This window comes from Hermetia illucens, chromosome 3 (assembly GCF_905115235.1).
Source record: "Hermetia illucens chromosome 3, iHerIll2.2.curated.20191125, whole genome shotgun sequence".
NCBI lineage: Eukaryota > Metazoa > Arthropoda > Insecta > Diptera > Stratiomyidae > Hermetia > Hermetia illucens.
The window spans coordinates 114,670,536-114,683,937 of NC_051851.1; the positions used below are offsets into that span (position 1 = coordinate 114,670,536).

At 37.9% G+C, this 13,402-nt stretch overlaps 1 protein-coding gene across 1 annotated transcript in view; it reads right to left on the reverse strand.

Annotated features, from left to right (window-relative positions):
* Positions 1–323: 323 nt before the first annotated feature.
* LOC119652570 (zinc finger protein Gfi-1b) overlaps positions 324–13,402 on the reverse strand; it is a 67,458-nt gene continuing 54,379 nt past the window's right edge. The window contains exon 6 of the mRNA XM_038056784.1: positions 324–1,155. Coding sequence (XP_037912712.1) covers positions 962–1,155 — 194 coding nt within the window. The 3' untranslated portion in view covers positions 324–961. The remainder of the gene's footprint in view (positions 1,156–13,402) is intronic.

The window sequence follows — 13,402 nt, forward strand, 5'->3', positions numbered from 1 at the left end:
GACCTTATCGTGTTGCATTGTCTCACCATTAGTTACCAAGTAGGAAGCATTCACGCGGATGAAGTGTATGTATCTACTAACAGAAAAGAATACTAACCTTCATTTCAAACCTGTCGTTGAAACAATCTTGTTGTTAAATAAGATTTTCTACTGCTGTGCTGTGTTCCTACCCCAACATATTTTGGTTTAGAGTAACTTTGTATTTGCCATAATGGCATTATTTCATCTCAATATCATTTTTTAGGCATAGGGAGTAGGGTCGTAATGAACCAAAAATTAACACATCCAAGAAAACAATCGCTTTCTGTAATCATTTATATTTATCTATTTACATTATAAATTCTAAAAATTATTTCTAGACTGGAATTACAATAAGTTACTAGCAAAAGTATTTTTACAGTGGGTTATCGAATCAATTTCTCACTATATAATCTTTGGAGGTTATTGCACAAAACATATCAGATACTATAAATGTGTGAATATCGAATTAAATCTAAGCACCAACATAATTAACAATATTTTACAGAGAGACCGCCATCGGGATTATCTTCGAAAATCAGTCCTTCGTCCTATAACTTAAACCTTCAGGTAGATTCGCCTAGGAAATTTAAAACAGCAACGTTGGCACAACTCGCAAATATTTACACAAACTTCAAGAAACGTGTAAATTCGTACCATTCCGTACTGTGACTTTATCCGTACATAAGTATTTCAAGCTATTACTACATCAAGATCAGTGTTTCAAAAATTGATATGCAGTTCGAAAAACACAAGGGAAAAAATCGATGATTGATTGTAGGCAAGGTGTAGACTTTTCCGCTCAACGGCTTTAGAGAAATCTCATAATTGTTATATAAATTGCACATTCATGAAAAGAAATTTGAATAGAGGATTCCGTTTCGTTAGTGTTCACGCTATTATTAGTTTACGCTATGATAAAAATTCTTCAGCCAAATATTCTTCAATTAATTAGTGGTCTTAAGTCCGTGTGCTGTGTCTCTTTGTGCCGTCGAAGGTCGACTTTACGCTGGAATGATTTGTGGCAAAGTTCGCAAGCAAAAGGCTTGTATCCGGTATGTTTTCGGGAATGTGTAATCAAATTGGAACTCTGGCTGAACGCTTTTCCGCAAACTTGACATTTGTGAGGTTTTTCACCTGGAAAAGAAAAAAGTATAGTCATAAAGTGAATAAGGCCAAGTCGAAAATATGATGATATTAAGTGACCTCGATTATGTGCTACTATCGTGAAGCTAGGAAACTGGTACCTGCTCTAGGCGCGGACAGACAAATTAATCCGATTCTTGCCCCTCAAGTAATTAATTTCAACATATGCACGTAAATATTATAATATTTCCTACGACTGAACTCCTACTTAAATGCTTCCGCACGTTTAAAATAAAGCCATTGTGATTTATTAAAATTTCATATTAAAGCGCAACCCCTCATTATCCTCTGCCACCGAGAATGCTAACAATTCCGATTACACATTATTATATCTTTGCTTTCTAGCCCAAAATGACCCGGTTTAGTGGGACGAGAATACCATGATGACAAAATGCTGGAGGAGCAGAGATGAACGCCCTAAACCCTAATGTACAATGTACTGTAGTTGGTAGTCCACTCAATGGCACACTCCCTATTGGCATTTGAGTTAATAGCGAACGCGCCTTAATCCTTATGAATTTATTGGAGGATATTAAAAACAGATCTGTCTATCGAAAGACAATGATGGTGGCAGAGCATTGGCAATGACGATGACGACGGCGATTTATTATTTATTGCCAAGCTCATTAAGTCTGAGAATCAAATTACGAGAATAATCGGATTTTTATTGTTTGACCCTTAAATTCTCCTTTGGATAGCTTCCTTTAAGAGCTGGTAAGTGATACCAGGGGTAAGGAAATTAATATTGTAAAAGGTTTTATACGAAGGACGTGGTTGATTTTGTCCAGGCCTCTATTATTCCAAGTGTTCAAGCAAATGTTATCGACTAGTTATAAGAGTGGGATGAATTTGAAGATTCAAATATCGCCACCTGCCTGATAATTGTGATAAGACTGAAGTATTATCAACTAAACAGACTCAGTGTGTACGAAACGTTACTAGACATAAAATTACTTTGTCAGCAATGTTTTGATCTTTCATTTTTTTTTTGTTGATTTAAAAACCCACTGAACGATTTGAAAATGAAATCAAGGAAATATGGCGCTATAGTCCAAATCGAACCTTCGCCTCCCGGATGCATCGTTTCCAATTATCTCGATCTAAAGACGACATCCTCCAATTAGAAAAGCCTAGAATTGATCTGCAATCTGCGTCCACTGAGTCCTCCAAACGTTTCCTTGGCTTTCCTTTTGCCCGGCTACCATCGGCTCTGCCTTTGAGCCCTCGTTTCGGAATCCTTCCCTCGTGCATTCGATCGATGTGACCTGCCCATTGTAATTTGACAAATTATTCATACAATTTATGATTGTATCTGATTCGCTAGGCATCTCCTTCCTTTACGGCTGCGAAAATATTTCGGAGGACTTTTCTCTCGAAGATGTCGATCTGATTTTCCGACATTTGCGTCGAAATCCACGTTTCGCATCGATACAACAGCACAAGATAAAATAATATCTTGTAGATGCGTAGTTTATTGCATCTGTTTCAGTATCGAAAGGACCGCCTGAAATGCTTTATGAGCAGTAGAAATTTGCCTTTGGATTTCGTGTTTTTCGCTTCCATCCTTCGAGAGTAGGGACCCTAGGTTAACGAAATTAGGTTCACCCATTGCATTCTGCATACTAGCAGCCACCTTTCGAGTTTGGTTCATGTATTTCGTTTTGGATTCATTGGCCCTGAACCCCACTTAACTCGCTGCTCCCTCAAACTGTTCAAACATTTTCTTCGGCCGGGCAAAAATATCCAAGTCACCAGCGTACGCCTTCAGTTGTGCGGACCTTACCAGTAACGTACCTCTAATATCAACTGAGCCCACCTTCCTGACCACGTATTCGAGCACCCAATAAAAGGGGGAGAGGGCTCGGCTAGATGCCATCGATTTCGTGAGCTTTATATGATTTTAATTTAAACAAAGCTGACACTACTTTGTACAAATTCGAGGGTGTAGGCACTTGTTCTCCATTTGAGTTATCCAAAATGGTGAAGGGGTAGAAATATATCGTTGTTGGGTTCAAGAGGTCTGAAAATATTGAACCCATCTTGCTTTTATTTGAGTTGCGTCGCTAATGTTATTGCCGTTCTGTTCTCTTCAGAGGGTGGTTTGCGGTTTGAAATCTATTTTCATTTATTGCACTGCACTAAATGCTACGTGTATGTCGTTCTGCTTCAAGCTGTCATCAAGTGTTAAAATTTTGTTGTTAATGAACTTTCGTTGATCTCGCTTGCAGAACTTCTTACCGTATGGCGTTAGTTCGTGGTGCTCGCCTTCTCTACGAGTTCGTCTTTCGATTAGTAGTCGGTAAGCTTGATTTTTCTCCTTAATCGCTTCCAGGCAGGCTTCATTGAACTATTCGTTAAGATTCCTCCGTTCTACCTGCCCAAAGATATACTCTGAACACCATTCCTAATTTTTGGCCACATTTTGTTACTACTATCCTCAGGACCGACAGGTAGCGCGTGGAAATGTACCCTGATTGTAGACATCTAAGCCACTTCGACCGTGTAGTCTCTCAACTTTTGCGCATTGATTTTAGAAGTCCAGCTCCTGTGACTGTTTCTGGCTATTCGACAACGGTATTTCCCTCTAACCAGGAAATAGTCCGAATCACAGCTGGCATAACTTCACGTCCAATATGTTTGAGACAGCTCCTTTTTCAATGAGGACTTGGTCGATTTGATTGAATATCTACCCGTCTGCTGATGCCCACATCATTTTATATATGGTCTTACGGGAGAATAAGTGGAGCTTACGATTAATTTTTTTTTGCTGGCGAAGTTGACGAGTCTTTGGCCATTATCATTTGTTTCATTATGGAGGCTCTGCCCTCTCATTCTCCTTCGCTTTGGAACAGTTCGTTGCCAAATTTTAGCATTGAAGTATCCAAATAATAGTTTGACGTCATTGAAGAGAAACCCGTCAAAAATTCTGTCCAGTGGGACATGGAATTCTTCTTTAATGACACCATTTTTGTTCTCCGTTGGTGTATGGCAGTTGATATACCACACATGAAGAAACGTCATCTTGAAGGGTATAAAACAGATTCCTTCATTAATCGATTTAAAATAAGCTGCTTAAATGTGTTGTTTATGACAAAAGCGACACCGAATTCTCTGTTTTCCCGCAGCTTGCCGCTGGTAAATATTGTGTGAGGTCGGCAATCATTTACTTCGTTTCCGAGCCATTTCATTTTTTGGAGTGGAAGGACGCTAATGTTGTTATGGAATACTTCTAAAGAAGCCCCGCAGTGCACGCGTGCACAAAAGGGATATAATATTCCATGACACAAAAGAGTAGTCCATTTTACGTTGCCGAAGTCATTGCCCTTTGGTCGGTCCAATCCGAAACTGTATCCTGAGTTCCTGGACACGTTAATATTTTCCGAGAAAGCGTTATCACCGCCTCGCTCATCCCCCTACCAGGAGGGCCAGTCCGGATATTGTTTTCCGTTTTAAGGCGCGGAAAACTTGGCCTGTGATCCTTATTATGATTTGACGGAGTAATGAGATCAACAGGCTGAAACACAATCAAATTTGTAGTTAAGCCTTCCAAATGAATAATTAGACAAATTCATCGCCCTAATGATTTTGCTGTTCTGGAGTTATATTCGCAAAGTGCCTAGAATATTGCTTAGAGTAAAATTAGCCAGAGCCTCATTTGTACCAAGATAATGTTTCTGTGCAGAAAATATCTCGAGAAAACTTTCGAATCTTAACATGGGCTTTGATGAAGCGCCACTAAGGGAGCAACTCTAGCCTTTATGCATGGTTTACCATGCTAGCCATTGCTTACTAGGCAATTCCTAAATAAGACCACCTAGCTCCAACTTAATAAGTCATACCCTATTGAATTGATAAATCTAGCTAAGACCATGCTAGCTCCTTAGATTTCTCTAGGTACTTCTGAGATTTTAGTAAGGCAAAACCACTTTGTCATGTTTGTTAACATAAAAACAACAGAAATGTCTGATAATTTGTATGGGATGCTGTCTGTTTTCGATAAGTCGTATATCTATATACATTTTGCTGGTTTATCGTAAACATCTCTCCAGTGGACTGCTTGGAGAACAGCGGTTATTTTGCATCGCCATTCGCATTCGAAACCTTTATGAAATTTGGCAAATGTGAGATGCAGGTTTAAATAATCTAAACGGGGACATTACCTTTAATGGTTAGAATTGAAAAGGATGGAGATTAGAAACTCGGCATTTCAGTTGTTAAAGTTTTGTGTATTTGGCATGTAGAAATATTTGCGCGCACGATGATGATCTCATATTTGTGCGTAACTCGTAGCTACTATCCTATATGCATTTATTGTGTAAGACTATACAGTCTACCATAATACGACATACTGTTGCGAGACTGCAGCACTCTGCGCATAAACGCATTCAAAAAAACCATAATACTGATATTCTATTAAGTTTACAAGTCTGGTAAATTTACGTGAAATGGACAACTTTGGGCTACTATAACATTGTTAATCATGGTAGGATTTTCTACTAAACTTTCATCAGGGTGAACTTAAGCGGAGTCACTAATAAATTCCCAAATTATAGAAACATATTGCTGGTTTAGTTGAACAGATATCTGAATACTCTTCACTTCCTCGCTTTACAGCTAACGTCCTCAATAAGACCTGTTTCAAAAAGTACAAATCGAGACCTTTCATATGATACAGCACGTGGCTATGTTCGGAAAAGCAAATTGCTTTATATATGGGCCGCTACTAAACGCAATGTAACACGGTAATATTCATTACTTCATTACTGCGTTCGCAGTACCAATATCGCTAACAGATGTCCTGTCAATAGGTAGGACGGTTGCGTTGCCAGACCGATGGATATCTGGGCAAGCCGATTTTAAGTGGACTTTATTCTACACGACATGTTTGCATCCTTTTCAGCGAGCCACGGAGATTTCTAAGGGAAGCCTTCTCTTGCGTCAGGATTAGTGAAACGCCAGAAATAAAGCAACAATCAAAACAATCGAGGTTTCTTAGAAAATTCTAAGGAAATCTGTTTGAAAAAATAATCCTATCATATTACGTAGCATACAAATTATTCGATAACTTCTAAATCTAACTATCTAAAAAATGGGATAGTACAAGTGAAACAGCTTTCGCTTTCGTTCAAGAGTAACGACAAATATTATATTTTTCCATTATATCATACAATCTGGTAGTGATTATTTTCGGATCTGGACTCAATCAATATTTTCTGCATGATTATCAACTATAAAGGTACTGCAGGCTTGTATAGAGTTTAGAAAGCGAATTAAGCTATATGGACGATTCGATTGTTGACGAATGGCGACTTTATCACCCGTCTTACAGACGATACATATATTTTTCATGAGTCCACTTCGTTTCGTCGCGAACGTTTCGACGCAAAGTGTTTCCACGCACGTTTCGACGCCTTATAAAACATTTTTATTATTTTAATTTCCAGAGTGTTATGTGCATGTCAGTTGACGATTTACGTTCCGCGTATTTCGATTATTCTGCTTATTTTTTCACCAGCATAGTGTTGTCCGCTGTATTTCAGCACAATGAAAGGAAATGAAAACATTCATATATAAGCACGTCACTAGGTACTGGAAATGATGAGAAAATGCTTATTAAGTGAATACTTCTCTTCATTTTTTGTATATCAAAACAAAAAATAGTATTTTCTCGAAACACAAAACGATTACGAAAAGGCTTTCCATATACTCCAAACTGAATATTGGTTGCTTATCAAACCAATAGCGACAAAACCAGTTGGAGCCAGACTCTGAAATCTTCCTGTGTCGAAACCTGCTTCTGTGGAAGTGCCAAAAATGGCCCATATTTTGGGTAAATTGATTAACCATTTCAACTGGTTCCACAAAAAGCTAATTTCGTCCTGTGTTAGTAAGTGGGAAAAGGTGCCTCTCGATTACAAGCTGAGGGACAGTTTCCCAATAGAGCCACTTTGTTATTCGAGCTTGCTGATTTATTGAAAGATACTGGAGAGATATGAATGTAAGTACTGGCATCTAATATGTATACCGTGAAGATATTTGAACATTCTACTTTGGTGGGTTGACACCAGAGGCGATAATATTGACTAATACCTACATACTGTCCTGGTATGTATGTTGATTTTGAGTTTTGCCAGGTTTTCAATTGAGCGCAATTACTTTTAAAAAGATACTGCCAAACATCATACCAATATGTAGCTAATTTCATATCGATTTAGAAGCCATACGATATTTATCTGAAGGAAATGAGGGAAACTCGATTGCAATAACCAATATTGAAATTGTAAAGGTAATGAATAGAACCTCTAACTTCATAACCACCAGTCTTTGTAGCTACAAGAAACGGTCACTGGTTCTCCCATATTTTAATAATTTGGACCAGATCAAATCGGTAAACTTGTGTCATCATCAATCATGTCGTTCCTTAGATGTCGCTGAAGTAAAGTGTATCACGCATTGCATAGCAATAAGTTATCGAATTATTTTATTCTAAAAGTCAATTACGAGTCAGGGAGGCTACCTGAATTACTACTTTCATTTGGCGATAATTGTGAATCCTCCCAGAGATTTCAACCAGTTTTAACCGGCAAAGTTACTATCACACTCAAACTGATAAAATCACATTTCGTCATATAAAAGGATATCACGTACAGATTTTTCGCTCGGCTCTAATTTATATAAATTACCTATAGGGATTCCGGATTGAATAGGCGAAAGTCTACAACAGTCAAATCATGATTTTTTCCAGACTCCTTCCCTTTATATACCTCGATTATATCTTCAGATTCCTAAGTTTTCCTTCGATATCTGTTTCAGTGCAGAAGCTTCTTGCCTCGACGCTATGTCGGCAGGAATGCCAAACAACATAAGATATATCTTTTCCTTACGTGTCTATGTGTGAATGTGTTCGTAACAGAGATTTTATATAACTAACAGGTTCTTCTCATTCTGCTGAACACACTCTCAAATCTCAATGCCGGCAAAAATCAGGAAAATACTCCACCACGCTCACCTAGTAGGAACCTTACAAGTCTATAAGGAACGACGATGACTACATACCTCTCATATATATCTATATATATGTACATATAACTTATATATACAGACAGGATGGGAGAAGAAGGTATGAAGTTTTATTAGACGGACAAAGTGTAATAGGAAGAAAGTTTTGGGAGAGATTTCTTTTTGCGAATTGTCGGCGCAATCGATGTTTTCGGGTTAGTTAAAATCAATACAAACGCTTTGGGTTTTAATAAGATTTCGAGCTGAGCACTCACCTCCCATTTCCCACCCAGTGTGAATGGCTCAAATCCGCCTACTCTTCTGGTTATGACCAATAAATTTCGTAACATCTCGTAGCCAACGTAAACCCATTTGAACCACATTTTAGGATCTAATTTCATCTGGTAATATATGATGCTGCTCCAGCAATCTTGCTATGATTTATATATAAAGTTTTACACACCATTTACTATATACCTTCACTCCGTTGGCCGCAAAGTAGTCCCTATGCTCGCCTTACGAAAGTGTTATAAAAATTTTACTGCCACAATCAACAATCTTCTGATTTAAGGCATTAGCGAGAGATTACGTAATTTTTATTGCATTATTCCCGGGTTAATATATCTTTGCGCATTGTCGTAAAATTTCAATCAAATTCGCAACAGAATGCGGTCACCGGAATAAAATGCGGATGTGAAGGAATCTCTTCGCAGTTTAGCGCCCAAGCGTCACCGCCATCGCCATCATCAGCCTGTCTGGCGTACACCGCTAACGGTCCTTCGCTCTGTCGTGGGCAAGAATAAAAATGCTCTCCGCTTCAACGAAATCCTGGAAATCAGGACACTTCGCTTCGTTCCAGCGGGATGCTTCTACGGACGTGCATACACACATAGCTGTGTACATACAGATATTATCAGGTCATATTTAGTAGACACGCCGCTGTGACACAAAAAGGGGAAAACGTAATTTTCAATGTTGTCATGGAAACGTGTATGTGTGGGCGTCACGGAAAATCACGACCAACCAATGAAAAATTTAGTAGTGGGGTTTGATTTTCCGCTTCCCTTCTTCTCCTATTGCTCTCGCATACAACTACAATCCCGAAACGACGAATCCTTTATATCCTTCGAGCGCTTTGCATTCGTAAATAGTTTTCATTTTGTTTCGTCCGTTCTTTTATAGCTTCATTAAGGCGAATCTGGATTTCTCATGGTGACGACAACGTTGGGTCTCATTTGATGCTTCCCTTATCATTTTCGCCATGAGTTTTCAACGCTTCCCTATCCAGGGTTGCGGCCAAAAGAATCCATTTATTTGTGTCGGATGGTCAATTTTTCAGATTCCTAGCTTCCCTCCTAGAATCAGTCAGTTGGAATCAAACCCACTTTCCCGTCCCATGTTTTTATGCTTTATGCTGAGGAAAATCTCTTGTCATTGATTTTTTCCTTGTTGATTGATGTAATTGTAGTTGTGCAGGATGCTTCTCACACAATTTGGAATGCTCCTCTATGTACATCGTTCCTACGTCGTTCTGGGACTGGAATTGAATTTGTCGACGGATGTTATATGTACAAGGACATTCAATATTTCCGTACCTATTTCTGTTTCAGATTGATGCGAATTTTGTCTGGCAATGGTCTATGGAGGCTTGGGTTGATACACGTATCTAGACATGTTCGAACGAAGATAAAATCGAAAAATGGCTATTATTGAAAAGGCTCTTCAGTTTGGAAGCGGATTGTCTTTTTGTCAACGGAAATCAATTATGTCATCGCAACTTCCAAGGACGAGGAAATCGAAAAACCAGACCTATTACTTTCAAGGAATAGCATAATAATCGCTTTGCTTATGCAAGCCTTCAAATAAATCTTACTGAGCTTACCAGTCTTTAGCTGGGCAAAGTGGCTGAATTTAACTCAATCTAGGCGAGGTATTTCAGTAGTCTAAAATTCCATCAAAGATATAGTTCGCAGAATTGAGTTTATCCCAGATTTCTATGTTTGGTACAACACATTCATACTATCTATAGGTATAAATACGGATAGCAACCAAAAAGCCAAAAGTATGGTATTAAAGCAACCATTTGGAGTCATGAAAAATTATTTTAATAGCAACCAAAAGAAAAACACTAATAGTCTGAAAAAGTAAAAGTGTGTTTTCCAAAGGTGACGTTTAAATGATTCTTTTTTTACATTAGCACTTAATTTTGAAATATATGTACTTTTCACGAAGAAACTGCAGCGAGAATATAAAATTATATTCCAATTGTCATTTCGTTCGAGTCCACGTGAGTTTTGCTTATGCTCAGAAGCGCAAAATAGAGCAAGACGTTAGGGTTTTTAAGGATTTGTGTAAAACAAAACCTTAATGTCAGTCTATCCGTCTGTTTCTCACACGAGATTTACTCCGAAACGGCTGTAGCTATCGTCACGAAATTTGGTGGCGGCATCATTTTGTATTATCTTTGAGGGAGGCGTTCCATATATGCGGAAGGGGCACACAATTTTTTTCACAAAATATGGTCGTGTGAGCTATCAAATGAAAGGGCGCAATTAGTACTGATCTTATTTCTAACATTGGATGAAACGCGAGGGAGTGAGGACCCAAAATGTGTGCCTTAAAAAGTGAAATAGGTCTCGTTCTCAGAACCTATCCAGCCAAAATGTCTAAAAAAATCGTAGTGATGTACCTATCAATTCTAACACTGCCGAAAAGCAAGATTTCCTGAATTCTGACTTTGGGAAACGGCAACGACTGGAAAGTTTCCAGAGCTGATCACCCTTACTCCTCAAGACAATCAGTTTTCACGTAGTAAAACTATACTTTCCTCATAATCGTCTTTTTCAAGGAGCACGGCACCTTTGACAAGGGCAGTTTTTTTGATAATTTTAAAAAACAAAGAAAGAAGAAAAAAGAAAATTGTTAAAAGATAGAAAGAAAAATAACACAAAAGGCAGAGAGAAAACAAACATTACTGAGGCAAGAAAATTCGGCCGAGACTAACGGGAGATCTAAGGAAGCTTCACATGTATCGTTTTGAAATGAGAGAAAGAAGAAACGAAAAGAAAAGAAGAAAACATAAAAGTTTAAAATCCGAAAGTCAGCTGCATAAACGAATAAAACTTTAAAAATATATATAATAACAACGATTTTTGCTTAAAAAATCATCGGCAAAAACGAAAAGTTAACAAAGGACCAATTGGGGGTTCTCAGATATTTCGATTTATAAGTTTCTATAGACTTTGAGTAATTTTCTCATTTTGACGCCTCCGGAATAGCTGCATGGCAATATTTCTATAAATAAGCCAGTTACATCCGATAAGGTGAAATGTATTTTACGGCGGTTTTTATTCATTCAAACATGCTTTTTTTATTTTATTCATTCAAACACGGTTTTGCATTCAAACACGCATGCTATAGCATTTTTTCCGTTGCTTAGTTCTTGTTTTATAGGCAAATAAATAACTAACATTTGGCCCAAAAATCACTATTTATGTTGAAATGTTCACAATTTTGTCATAAATCGATATTTTGAAAATCGACCATAGCAAGTACTAGATTATAGTATCTCATTTAATAATCTTTTTGGATTTTGCTTTCTTGTGATTTTTGAAGAAACGGGCTTCACGCATCAATGCAACCTGGACGAAGTAGCGTTCCACAACTGGCGTTTTTGTGATCATCGTACCAACGAATGTCTCCAATCCAAAATTGACCGAAGTGTCGTTTGCCCTCTATGATTCTGAATGTTGGCCGACTAAAAAAGATAATGAGCGGCATCTTGGGTTATTGAAGGCGAAGATGTTGCGTAGGACTAGTGGTGTGACACGCCTTGATCACATCCGAAATGAGGATATCGCCGATCGATATGGGGTTGCACCGAACATAGGAAAACTGCGAGAGAGGCGTCTTTAATAGTATGGTCATGTATTTCGCGCAAACGAGAATTCACTCGCCAAGGTTGGTCTAAATATCAAAGTTGATGGCAAGCGACCAAAACACCGGCCGATACGCTGGATGGTGATTTGAAGGCCTCGCGACTAAATCCAAATCAGGTGTTTGATAAAGTAAAACGGCACACCCGACAACATCGAGCCAACCCCCTTTTTGAACGGGGCTTTGATAGATCAAAGAAAAGAAGATAATTTTTGAAGAAACGGCAGGGGTACCGTGTTCACAGATTGTTGTAGGCGTTCGAAGAATTATACAATATCCACGTACATTTTTGATATTTTAAAATAAATAAAATAAATAAAAATTTTAAATTTTTGAATGTATATACTTTTAGATAATTAAAACCAAACCCGAAATTTCAAATAGTTTTCCTTGAGAAAATTCACAAAAATGACCTTTTTTCCGACTTCTAGTTGTTTATCTCTCTTAATGTTAGAAATTGCAGTAGAAGTTTTACTATTTACATTTGTTGAGGTTCTAGATCAAGCATTTGATAAAATAAACGGCGAAACCGGTAACGACGAGCCGACCCCGCTTGTGGATGGGACAAAAGCTCAAGAAAAAGAAAATTTCAATTGATTTCGGCATAATGCTTTTGAAGAACATATAAATTGAAATACCGCTTAAGGGACCATCATCCAAATATAAAATTTTAAAAAGGAATAGCTTTAATCAGACAAAGATTACAAGGACCATGCTTTCGACAGCAATGAAGAGTGGAAGTGGTTGACTCGCTATACTCCACGGAGAGATTTATGGCAACCATATATACGAGGATATATTACTTACTGCATTTGAAGTTTGAAATCAGCTTCACTCTACTATTCCAGCAGAGTAGAGCATTTTTTTTCGAGCATAAATTCCCTCAATATTCAATTTCTGTAAGATAGATATGATCGCTACTACATAAAAGTGACGTGACGTGAGAACAACTAAGGCTTTCTAACATTGAAAAGGAACTTGGCTGTAACTCAGTAAAATTTTAAAGTGCATTTTCAGTCATTCTATAAACAGTGCTTAAATGGTCTCGGAAATTACCTCCCCCAGAAGTTACGAAAAAAATTCATTACAGGAAAGAATGATGACCTTAACCAATAAAAATTCAAAGTTTGCTAGCGCGTTCATTTACAAAACCACTTAAAAAAGTGAGCCCTCTTAAATGACGATTAAAATTTTACAGTTTACAAGTTCACTCAATATACCGAGTGCGTAAAGTTGTGTTTTGTTACGAAACATGGTGAATTGTTCTTTGTGGAAGGCGAAGAAAATATTTGAGCGATAAATC